The sequence below is a fragment of the Eublepharis macularius genome, chromosome 4 (assembly GCF_028583425.1).
Source record: "Eublepharis macularius isolate TG4126 chromosome 4, MPM_Emac_v1.0, whole genome shotgun sequence".
In the NCBI taxonomy this organism is placed as follows: domain Eukaryota; kingdom Metazoa; phylum Chordata; class Lepidosauria; order Squamata; family Eublepharidae; genus Eublepharis; species Eublepharis macularius.
This window is the reverse complement of record NC_072793.1, coordinates 167535780-167549004: the sequence shown is the minus strand read 5'-3', so window position 1 is coordinate 167549004 and position 13225 is coordinate 167535780. Positions and strand designations below refer to the sequence as shown.

The 13225-nt window shown below is 41.5% G+C and overlaps 1 protein-coding gene across 1 annotated transcript in view; it reads left to right on the top strand.

Moving 5' to 3' along the window:
* LOC129327781 (zinc finger protein 160-like) overlaps nucleotides 1–13225 on the top strand; it is a 49366-nt gene that overhangs the window by 8992 nt on the left and 27149 nt on the right. The window contains exon 6 of the mRNA XM_054976536.1: nucleotides 6316–8039. Within this exon, the coding sequence (XP_054832511.1) occupies nucleotides 6316–8039 (1724 nt within the window). The remainder of the gene's footprint in view (nucleotides 1–6315; nucleotides 8040–13225) is intronic.

Sequence of the window (13225 nt, the reverse complement as noted above, 5' to 3'; positions counted from 1 at the left end):
AGTCAAGTTTTGTTGTTACCATGGCATGGATCCAGGTGGCCAGGTCGGCTGTGTCAAGATAAGAAGCCATCTTCCAAGTTAGAGTGAGATTGTAGAAAGCATTTTTTTGCAGCTGTTTTAACTTGTTTTTCTAGTAGCAGCACTGGATCCAATATAACCCCTAGGCTCTTAACTGAGTCTACAAGGGTCAGACAAACTCCATTGAAAGTGGGGAGTACAATGTCTTTCAGGACATCTGACTTCCCAGCAAGCCTCACTTTGATCTTGTCTGGGTTTAATTTCAATTTGTTATTTTTCAGCCATTTCACCACAGCTGTCAGGCAGCGATCTAAGATTTCTACTGCATCCTGTGGGGACCTAGATAGTGAGATAATAGAGTTGGGTGTCTTCTGCATATTGATGACATCCAACTCCATAACTGCGAATGAGTTCTCCTAAAGGTTTTACGTAGAGGTTGAATAACATGGGAGATAGGATTGCACCCTGTGGGACCCCATAAAATAGTTATCATTCTGGAGATAGCTGATCTCCGACAGCAACCCTTTGAGTCTGCTCCATGAGAAACAATTTAAACCAGTCCAGGGCGCATCCTTTGATGCCCACGTCTGTTTTTAAATGCCTCCAGACAAAAAAGCTCTCCTCTTAAATTTCAAAAATATAACAACAATTTACTAAAATGTAAATGTGCAAAGGTGCAATCAATCCTATATATTCAAAATATTATTCCAATTACATATATCACAGTCAGTCCTTTCTAAACACACAGATATTGTTACTAGTACCAATTTGTCAAAAATGCAAGGCAACCAGAATCTTCATTCTTCAACAAACAGTTACATAACCAGTAAATCTGGAAACAAATACAAGACCAAATATCCCAGTACAACAGTCTATACAACAGTATAGTCGTTACCAAAGTGCCAATGAGTTTCTTAGAGCAGTTCAGAAAAGGGGCTTCTTCTCATTCAAAGAAGTATATTTCAAAGCAGTAACTTGAAACGGAGTAGTAATAAATCTGCCTGGTGGTAGTAAAGCTAGCTTTACTGACCAAAGGCTAGCTTCAAAGGTTTCGCAGTAGCTGCTTCTTCAGGAGCGACTCTGCAATCTTCAACCACTTCAAAGTTTCGCAAAGCATTCAATTTCCTTCTGGTAGCCACAAGAGCACTGTCCATCAGGGCCTCAACAGGATGGCATGGTCTACTATGTCAAAGGCTGCAGACAGATCCAGGAGGAGCAATAAGATGGCCTTTGTCTTTATTCAGGCACGAAACAGGGCAATTCATCAAGTCAGGAGTTTACCCATAAGTCTGTTGGAAGACCCCAAAGAATGCCAATTGAGCACGGCACCGGGGCTTTTTTACTCAGGTGATAGGGCTGTGCTGTAAGGAAATGGTTCAGAGATATGCCTCAGTATAGTGACAGGGACTTTAGACTATCCTACTAGGTACTTTCTGTTAGATATGCTCCCTTTGGATAGTTTCTCTGTTTAATATGTCACGTCCAATTACATGTGTTGTATTTCAGCAGAGTTTCATCTCTGTATTCTTGCATTTGAATTTATATTTTCTAATTTCTGCAATGCTTGGTATATTGTTCTGTTTATTGAATGTTGGTGCTGTTGATCAACTGCTGCTGCTGAGTGTGAAGGCGTGGCATTCAGGCCCCCCTGCATGGAAAGGGCCAAGCAGCCCCTCCGATCAGGGAAGCTGAGCAGGGCTATGGAGCAGCTGGTGGGGGGTGCAAGACACAGGGATTGGCTCGTGGGACCGGTGCTCCTCCCAAGTGGGAGGGAACAACAGCCCTGAGTGGGGAAGGAGGTGGGGGCGGAGCCACATCCATGAGGCCCTATAAAAGGAGGGGGGCAGGGTAGACACGGAGGAAGCCAGATCCAGCCTAGTCAAGCGTGAGGGAGAGGAAACCAGGCTGGTCTGAGGGGGGAGAGCAGGATCAAGTGAGCTTGTAAACCCATCCTTCCCTGTTCTGAGGCCTATCCACTGCACAGTCTTGGAAGAAAGGGCACCCTGGAGGGTGAACCTCCCCTAGGCACTGATCCCTTGATGGCGGAGGCTGACAGCCGCTCATATCTGTTGATTGCCTCTCCCTCATGCTCTGCCATGCTCTGAATGGGGCCTTCTGCAGATAGAAACTTGCAAATGGGCAAGATCTGCAGCTGCTCGCACACTCTTTCTGCAAAATACGCACAACTGACTTATTCATGGGGCTTTTTTACTCAGGTGATAGGGCTGTGCTGTAAGGAAATGGTTCAGAGATATGCTTTAGTATAGTGCCTGGGACTTTAAACTATCCTACTAGGTACTAGCTCCCTTTGGATACTTTCTCTGTTGTTTAATAAGTCATGTCCACTTACACGTGTTTTGCTTCAGCAGAATTTCATTTCTCTATTCCTGTATTTGAATGTATACTTCTATCATTTCTGCAATGCTTAGTCTATTGTTCTGTTTATTGAATGTTGGAGCTGTTGATCAAATTGACTTAGACGGTGCAATCACCTTCTCAGTGTGAAAGGTGAACTGTCAATAACCTAAACAAACAAACAAATGGTGAGTTCCTATTAAATACAATACTAAATGGGATGGATTCCAAAATACCAAGATACAGAGGGAAAACTCCCAGGAACCCCTCAACTGTATACTATATATATCAAAATTTAATTACACTATCATGATCCAAATACAAAGATATACACAATTTCATACAATGTTACAATATTACAAAGACTCATTCCATAAATACAATCACATATTATACATTTCCAAGGTGCTGTAATAGACAGGAGCCAATTCTGTTACACAGTTAAATCCTTTCCTATGCCAATGGCTTGAAAGGAAACAAATCTCTATAGTCAAAAGAGGTGTGAATTCCAAATAGCTGCAGATTTCATAGTAGAAAATCTAGATGGCAAATTCCAGAGTACACCATCCGGGTCCCTCCCCGGTTCTCCTGGTAGTTGGCAACGAGCCCGCCAGCTAAAACTGCTCGTTTCGGATTCCCTTCTTCTCAGCCTCCTTTCTGCCATAAAAATGTCACAAATTACCAGCTACACTTAATACAAACATTTAAACAGTACAGTTAACTTCTTTAACTTACATATACATAACTTCCGAAGTCACAGTCTCCAAATTAATGTGCTCACAGCAAGGCTTTCTCCTTCCAATCAGTGATAATACACAACAGGTGCCTGTCTATAGTTCCGTGCCTCTTTATTCTTTCCTCTTTCCTTTTTCTCGTTCCTCTTAAAGGCACAGTACTCTCTGTCCTCCATACCTCATTGCTGCAGATCCAACACTACTAACAGGAATACTGCAAAGTTAATTTCATTGTTTAACCCATGGGGTACCAGACAATTCATTCTATAGATCCATTGAGTCTCCAATTGCAGTAACTTGTTGTTGTTGCTGTTATTAGATTGCACTACCTCGAGTACTGAAAATCTAAGTTCTGTTTCGTTGTCATGACACTGAGTGAAATGATCCACTAATGGGGCTTCTAGGTTTCTTGTACGAATTTTAGAAAGATGTTCCCTTATTCTTACTCTAACTGGTCGTTTCGTACTGCCCACATATGGCCAATTCCTTTGCATTAAACGTAACTCTACCAATGTCTCGGATTTCAAACAGGAGGCACTTAACATGAGTAGAGGCTTTGAATTGAGAGGATATCCGAGAAAAGTGGTAGATGGTGCCCGGAGGCGGGCAATAGCTAAACCGCGGCAGGACTTATTAGGAACTCATTATATACAGAGGCATGTTGATGGGGGTGTTACATGGGGACTTGAATTTTCCCATTTAGCTGGTAATATTGCCAGTATTGTTAAAAGACATTGGCATATCATCAAGGATATACCAGGATGTGACATACCTTTGAAGGTCGGGTTCAGACGAACTCGCAGTTTGCGTGACGTTTTGGTACATTCAGACTTCAGGGAGGACATCGTTCCGTCTTTATTGCCAATTGGCCATCATACTTGTGGCCACTGTAATGTATGTGCCCTAAGTATACCTTTAACATCGATTAAACATCCTGGGACGGGAAGGCCACTTTATTCCAAGTCCTTTTCGACATGTTCTACGTCACAAGTGGTATATATTATTCAATGTCCATGTCCCCTGTTTTATGTGGGCAGTACAAAACGACAACAAGTTACTGCAATTGGAGACTCAATGGATCTATAGAATGAATTGTCTGGTACCCCATGGGTTAAACAATGAAATTAACTTTGCAGTATTCCTGTGAGTAGTGTTGGATCTGCAGCAATGAGGTATGGAGGACAGAGAGTACTGTGCCTTTAAGAGGAACGAGAAAAAGGAAAGAGGAAAGAATAAAGAGGCAGGGAACTGTAGACAGGCACCTGTTGTGTATTATCACTGATTGGAAGGAGAAAGCCTTGCTGTGAGCACATTAATTTGGAGACTGTGACTTCGGAAGTTATGTATATGTAAGTTAAAGAAGTTAACTGTACTGTTTAAATGTTTGTATTAAGTGTAGCTGGTAATTTGTGACATTTTTATGGCAGAAAGGAGGCTGAGAAGAAGGGAATCCGAAACGAGCAGTTTTAGCTGGCGGGCTCGTTGCCAACTACCAGGAGAACCGGGGAGGGACCCGGATGGTGTACTCTGGAATTTGCCATCTAGATTTTCTACTATGAAATCTGCAGCTATTTGGAATTCACACCTCTTTTGACTATAGAGATTTGTTTCCTTTCAACCCATTGGCATAGGAAAGGATTTAACTGTATCTGCAGCTATTTGGAATTCACACCTCTTTTGACTATAGAGATTTGTTTCCTTTCAAGCCATTGGCATAGGAAAGGATTTAACTGTGTAACAGAATTGGCTCCTGTCTATTACAGCACCTTGGAAATGTATAATATGTGATTGTATTTATGGAATGAGTCTTTGTAATATTGTAACATTGTATGAAATTGTGTATATCTTTGTATTTGGATCATGATAGTGTAATTAAATTTTGATATATATAGTATACAGTTGAGGGGTTCCTGGGAGTTTTCCCTCTGTATCTTGGAGTTCCTATTAAAACCAGATTTTTAAATGATCCGTATTTCTTGCTGTTTGTCCCTACCATGGAAGAATATCTGTTTTCCAAAGACAGCCCTCTCTCTCGCCTGGAGAAAGAGTGTTTGTCCAGGACTTGAAGGAAGCAGAGCTTCTAGCAGGTACTTCATTGGTTGTGGGGATCATCTATTGTCTAAAAACTGGCATCCCATTTAATTTCACGGAGGACATGTGGATCTCCCACTCTGGGTTTTCCACAAGGAATGTGTGATTCGTCTCTTGCAAAGAGCTTGTGAAGAGCCAAAGGTTTTTCAGTTAGGGTAGTGGCAACTCTACCGGAGGAACCTAGGATTGGGAGGGAGGGAGAGCTGAACAGTTAGTCTTCTTTAAGGGTCAGCTTGCCACTCTTCAACTACTGTGAGTGATGGAGAGCTCTTGGGCTTTGCTGGTTCCATTTGCGTTGGGTGGCTTTTGGCTTGTGGTTGCTGTTGTGTGTTTGGCTAAGGCTTCTGTTCCCAGGAGAAAGCATTGGATTCCCCACACCCAGGAAACAAGGAAAAGTCACTGGGGGGGGTCTTCTCCAGGGTCTCATAGAATTGGATCCCATAGTCTAATTCTCTTGAAACTTGGGGAGGGGGGGCGGTTAATGTAGAGACAGCAGTAGCTCTGCTTTAGTTTTGCTTGAAAATCAGTCCCTTCAGGCCCCTAGAGAGATTACCCTATAGAGAATGCAACTGAATAATTTCGGATTCCTGGGAAACAAAATCTGAATGCGAAACTGGTATTTTTAGAACCGAATGTCTGAAATGCTGATATTTATGGCCTTCCTGATACCAGAATCTGAAAAAGCACCAAATTTTTTAAAGCACAGATCCCTCTTTCCAAATTTTGGCATGACGCCATCCACTCCTGTCCGGAACTGAACCCTGAATGAGATGATGTTCCTTACATGCTGATTACTGTACAAGAATGTGTTCCTTCCGGATTTCCTAGTCATGTTGGAGTCCTGGGAGGGCCAAGTTCACTTTCCTTCATGGAAAGGATTTCTGCCCAAGAAACACTGAGAGTCCAATTGCCCTCTCTTCCCCTTCCTCCAACCATAATATCAGGAAAGAAAGGAAGCCTCATATTTAGCCTGCTGGGTGCTCCTCTGGAGAGTCCTTAGAAGTAACTGCAGAGAAATAAAACAAGGTTTTTGCCTGGAGATTGCTGAGGGTTTAGTGGCCTCTAGTTCTCAGTGGGGAAAATATTGCTTGGTAATTGCTGTCTTTTATTCCATCAGGGCATGAGTGGGAGACAAAGAGTGGCAAGGAACCAGGAGGAATGGCTGTGGCAAGAGTGGAGGATATGGAGGCAGAAGAGGAAGGGTTCAGGTATCAATTGAGGGCTATGAAAAAACAAAACATTCAAACAGGAGGAAAGCCCTATCAATACTTGGAGTGTGGGAAGAGTGTCTCTCAGAATGACAACCTTAAGTTTCACCAGAAAATTCACAAAGAGGAGAAGCCAAATAAATGTTTGGAGTGTGGGAAGAGCTTCTCTCAGAATCGCTACCTAACGATACATCAAAGGATTCACACAGGGGAGAAGCCATATAAATGTTTGGAGTGTGGGAAGAGCTTCTCTTGGAAATCCGATCTAACTGTACATCAAAGGATTCACACAGGGGAGAAGCCATATAAATGTTTGGAGTGTGGGAAGAACTTCTCTCAGAATCACCACCTAACTGAACATCAACGAACTCACACTGGGGAGAGGCCATATAAATGTTTGGAATGTGGGAAGAGCTTCTCTATTAATGGCGGACTTACTCTACATCAAAGAATTCACACAGGAGTGAAGCCATTTCAGTGCTTGGAGTGTGGAAAGTTCTTCTCACGGAATTGCAGCCTTACTTTGCATTGGAAGATTCACACAGGGGAGAAGCCATATAAATGTTTGGAGTGTGGGAAGTTCTTCTCACGGAATTGCAGCCTTACTTTGCATCAGAGGATTCACACAGGGGAGAAGCCATATACATGTTTGGAGTGTGGGAAGAGTTTCTCTCGGAATCATCATCTAACTGAACATCAAAGGATTCACACAGCAGAAAAGCCATATAAGTGCTTGGAGTGTGGGAAGAGCTTCTCTCGGAATGACAGCCTTTCTTCACATCAGAAAAGTCACACAGGGGAGAAGCCGTTTAAATGCTTAGAGTGTGGAAAGAGCTTCAGTCACAGTAGCCACCTAACTGTGCATCGCAGAATTCACACATTGGAAAAACCATATGAATGTTCTGTTTGTAGGAAGAACTTTTCTCATAAATCTGTCCTTATTCAACATAAGAGGGTGCACACAGGGGAGAAGCCTTTTCAGTGCTCAGATTGTAGCAAGTGCTTTTCTGATACATCAGGCCTTTTTCGACACAAGAGAATTCACACAGGCGAGAAGCCATATAAATGTTTGAAGTGTGGAAAGAGCTTCAGTCGAAGTAACAGCCTTGCTATGCATCAAAACATTCACACAAAGGAGAAACCATACAAATGCTCATATTGTGGCAAGAGTTTTTCTTTTACATCAGGCCTTACTTATCATCACAGAATTCACACAGGGGAGAAGCCATTCAAATGTGCAGATTGTAGCATGAGCTTTTCTGAAAAAAGAAGCCTTATTCAACATCAGAGAAGGCACACAGGAGAGAAGCCATTCAAATGCTCAGATTGTAGCAAGAGCTTTTCTGTTAAATCAAGCCTCATTCAACACTGGAGAATTCACACAGGGGAGAAGCCCTACAAATGCTTGGAGTGTGGGAAGAGCTTCTCTTGGCACAGTGGCCTAAGAGTACATCAGAGAATTCACACAAAGGAGAAGCCATACAAATGCTTGGCATGTGGGAAGAACTTCTCAGTGAGCAGCAGCCTAAAAATACATCAGAGGATTCACACGGGGGAGAAGCCTTATAAATGTTTGAAATGTGGCGAGAGCTTCTGTCGGAGAGACAGCCTTAATTCACACCAAAACATTCATATATAAATGCCGAAGGAGGGAGTTGTTGGAATTCAACTTTTACTGTACATATGAAGACTGTGATAGAGAAACTGTACAACTGGATTAGATTGAAATCAACTGGATTTAAATCATTAGTAAGGTCGATTTAAATCATGGTTTTCTATATAAAGGCTCATTCTTGGCTGATTTTTATCATCTTAATATTTACAACCCTGATGAAGATTTCATTTTTAGAAATGTCAATCATAGAATTGTTTATGTTCTTTTTCAGCATTTCTTTAACTTTGTATTGGATTTTTGCTAATGTTATGTCTTTGTAAACTCGCATTTATTTCTCCTTTGGCATTTTTTATTGAAATCTCACACAATGTAATACGCCTTGAGTTTCAGTGAGCAAGGCAGACTATAAATGACATGAATAAATAAATACCTATTCTTATATTTGCTTAAACATCCATGTTAACTAATGTGGTTAAACAAAAACGTTTCCAAATGGGATCTCTTTTAAGGGTGAGAATAATATGAATTGCAGGCGCCTCTAGCAAAGATCAAAAGACATCTAGTGTCTTCTGTTCTAGAAGTTTCACTTTCATTTGTAGTGTTTACTCCTTACACTTAGCACTTAATATTCTCTTACCAGATCTATTCCACCCCAAACAATCTTTTATTCATTGACAAGCTTGGTATCTGTGCTTTACTATGGTATTCAACTACTCTAAATCCAGTTATAATATTTAGGGGTATGTAACATTTTTTGTTTTTGTTTTTTTTAATTGGCAATCCTAGTGAAATTTTAGGGAAAGACTGGGAGGTGCATTTTACCTCAGGACACATTCAATTCCTTCTAATAGTAACTGCATACTATTTAGAATGCGGAGGTTGAGAACCAATCCAGCCACATACAGAAATGATCTCTGAGTTCCAACTTCTTTGGGGCGGGGCGTGGGGTGTGGAATGTTGTGAACCCCAATCTGCCTGCATATGCAAATAACCTTGAAAGGCTGGCCCAATCAGGGAAGAGTGGCCAAGCTGGCAGTGGGTGGGGGTAGAAGCAGGCAGTAGCCTGCCAGCCACACAGGGAAGCTGTATCTCTTTGGAAAAACACATTTTACCTCTTTTTACTCCATTAGGGGGCGAATTTCTTAAAATCCCTTCTTAGTAGGTGAAAGGAATCATGAAAGGAATGGAATGTTCTCCCTAAATTATGTTTCTAGGCCCAGGAGTTTGGGCTGGGCATTGATGAGTCGGTCAAGACGCTTGTCTTTATATATAGACGTTCTTGAAACTTATCACTTAAGAGGTAAGGGGTTGATCATGTGTACATGGATTTGCAGAGGAAACATAGGATTGAGGTCTGTTTCTCAACTCTTAATGTTTTTTTTAAAATGTTGCTGTTAAGAAGAGGCATGTTATCTGTGCAGACGGAACTTGAGTTTAGATAACTGCAAAACCAATAGTTTGTCTTGGTGTTTTCTAAATAGAAAAATTACTCAAAATAATCTTACAAAACCCTCTGGGAGATCATGACATAAGGGCCCTAAGGAATGAATTTTTTTTTAATATCTAACATAAAAAACTACAAAAGACTACAAAAGTATAATGGGGGGAAAAAAGAAAAGGGGAACTGGGAAAAAGGGAAGAGCAGCATACAAACAACAAACGCTACACTACATATCTTGTATTCCCTTCATGCTGCAATTTTTCTTAAAAGTTAACTTTCTAATATGCTATCAGATTGGTAGATCTTATACAATACAGACTATGTTCAGGATCAGGTTTCCCCCCCCCCCCCTACGTCTCGGTCTCAGTTCTCTCTGCGCAGCTGGAGCGGCTGCGCCCGCTCTCTCCCCCCCCCCCCCCCACTTTCCCCTTCAGACTTTGGACTTTCTTCTTGCTGGAACTCCTGATGGTTGAACAAAAAGTCTGTCAGCTGCGCTTCCGATATAATCTTGTACGTTTGATCCTTATATCTAAACCAGACGCCTTCTGGAAACAACCATTTATATTTTACATCACATTTCCTCAAGAAAGCCACAAGTCCTTTATACTTAAATCTTCTTTTACGAGCCAAAAATGGTACATCCTTCAATATTTTAACCTTATTGCCCAAATAATCCAAGTCCACATTGTACGAATTATATATTGTACGAATGGAATGTTCTCCCTAAATTATGTTTCTAGGCCCAGGAGTTTGGGCTGGGCATTGATGAGTCAGTCAAGACGCTTGTCTTTATATATAGACGTTCTTGAAACTTATCACTTAAGAGGTAAGGGGTTGATCATGTGTACATGGATTTGCAGAGGAAACATAGGATTGAGGTCTGTTTCTCAACTCTTAATGTTTTTTTTAAAATGTTGCTGTTAAGAATAGGCATGTTATCTGTGCAGACGGGACTTGAGTTTAGATAACTGCAAAACCAATAGTTTGTCTTGGTGTTTTCTAAATAGAAAAATTACTCAGAATAATCTTACAAAACCCTCTGGGAGATCATGACATTAGGGCCCTAAGGAATGAATTAATGGCATTCATTTATAATTTTTAAAAACATTGTATGAATATAAAATGTCATACTACATAATTCAAAATTAATCCTTATTTCATGATGGGCTTTGGGCTATAATGTATCTTAAATACAAAACGATCTTTAGGTCGATTTTAATTCAAAAACATTTCACCCCAAAATTCAATTTGAATAAAAATGTGTGCATTAAGTGCCACTAAGTTGCCTCCAACCTATGGAGACCCTATGAATAAAAGACCTCCAAAATGGCATATTGTTGAGAGACTTGCTCAGATCCTGCAAACTGGAGGACGTGGCTTTGTTTTATTGAGTCAAACCATCTTGTTTTAGGTCTTCCTCTTTTACTGTCTTCTACTTTTCTTAGCATTATTGACTTTGCCAGAGAATCTTGTCTTAAGAAAAATCCAATTAAAATTTCTAACAGCAACTTTTATTATTTTTAAATCAACTTAAACCACCCTGTTATCTTCTGTCTTTTTCCTCTTTTTTTCTCTTCTGCTTTTGCTCTGCTGTAACTCTGTTTTGGCTGTTATGGATGGGGTCATTACAGCTGTTATGCAACTTTCTAATCCCTCCATTTTGATACACTTGATGTGTTGTAGTGCTGTATAGGTTCCATAAGAAATTACTGGTTAATCATGCTGAGTTGCTTCCAGGTTGCCCCTGCCGTGTAAGCCTCCCTGTTTGAACCAGAAGGATTTTCGAGTGCCTGTTTTGTTCTCAGGTTGAAGCTCCCAGCTCTCTTTCTGAAGACATTGTAGTTCTATTATTTGTATTATGCCAGCTTTACTAATTAAAGAATTTCCTTGTGAATGTTCCAGTACAATGGTATGTGTGTTCTTTTTTGAAAGATTTTTAAGATCTCTCATTACACAATTGGGATACTATGCAGTTCTCCAAATTCCAGATTTAACTGGAAAGATGTCAAGATGAGTAATGAGTACAGCACTCAACATTTTTCTCAGAGGTTGGTATCTTTATTATCAGCATGAGAATGTATCAACGTAGCTCAGTGACTATCCAGAATAGAAGGCAATTCAGTAGCCTGACCAAGAGTTTTGCCCTTTGAAAAAGTATGATTGTCAGAATTCTCACCCTTCAGTGTTCTGAGCATGGCTGCTGACTAGCAGGAGGCAGGCACAGGTCTGTGACTCATACAGAGATGTAACGGATAGCTGCCTCTTTCTGCTGTGAGTTCAGAGTGTGAAGTTTACCCCTTTTTGGGGGGGAGGGTTGAAACAGACTTCATTTGGGACTAGAACAAGGGCATCGTGAGGAGCAGATTATGCCTTCTATTCCACTCCGATTTTTTGTACACCAAACAACCCCATTGGGTTTCAGTCCGGAGTACCTGAGCTACCTGCTGGAGAAGCGCAAGGCCTGGAGGTTTAAACTTCCCGCTCCACTCCTGAGGAGCCACATTGCCCTAGACGTCTCAGCAAGTCTACATAATGCCATTTTCTTCATTGTTTAACATATCATATATGATGCGCTGTACTTTGTTTCACTTTGCTGTAATCCTAGTCCGATTACTTGGTTTAATAGATATCTCTGCCTATTGGTTGCATTCATTTATACTGTGTAATATGCCTTTATTCTTAGTGAATAAATACATAAATTCACCATTACCATATGTAACTCGAAGTTTACCTAGGCATTGCAAAGGTAACCCCAGTTTTTCCCATCAAACCCAGCTGAGGATACAAAAGATAATGGAAGAGGGAATGAAAAAGAAATCGTAGCATTGCTGCTACCCACTGACTTCCACTGCTCCCAACTAAGCGGGTATTATCATTTGGTCAAGAAGGTAAATCCAATTTCAGATCATATTCCCAGCCCCTTATTAGATCCTGCCCCGTCGCCTCGGCTCTGTCAAGAGCGGCGCACCCCAGCTCCACCGGGGTTTGTAGGACGGTGGGCACATTGCTCTCCCCTTGCAGGCGCATCGCTCTTACTGCGCCGTTCCCCTCCAGCTAGGCTATGTCGTCTGGTGGCAGAGGGACAGGCAGGCTTGCCTGGCCATCTGCTGCCAGCTGCGCCCTCTGGACGCCATGTTCGACCACACACTTTTTATCCTGGTGTTCCCGTGCAGGTGCACCAGGATAAAATGTGAGTTGTCGGAAACCCGTTAACACAATTATGTTACAGGATTAAAGTATGTTATACTCCTCCTTTTCTCTGGGATCAAGGCAGGTTAGAGGTCACACAAAAAACATTCTGATTTAAAACCACCTCCCAGATCTCCAGGAATTTCCCAATTTTGAGCTGGCAACCCTATAGGAATCTCTACACACACTTCTATTAAATAATAAAAGGAGAGAGTGCATCTTTCCTGGATAGAGGTCCATGGTGGAGCTTTGTAGACCCTGTGAATGTGTGAAAAAAGATGACTTGCTTCTCTCCCTGCCAAGGTGTGAATAAACAGAGGAGGAAGTGGTCCTAACAAGTTTTGGCAGGCTCTGAATTCCTCAAGAAGTGAGATGTATGGAGTAAGGCCCTACAACTCCCAGGATACACTTCTCTTAAAGCTGCAGCCAAACGTTCTGTTCCTAGTACATACTCATTAACTGAGTAATATGTTCAGCTTGCTGCGGAAGCAGCACACACTGCATATCATCACAGAGGACTTTGTGGAATGGCAAGTGTGGGTGACCTTGGGTTTTGCCATTGGAGGGGCATCTG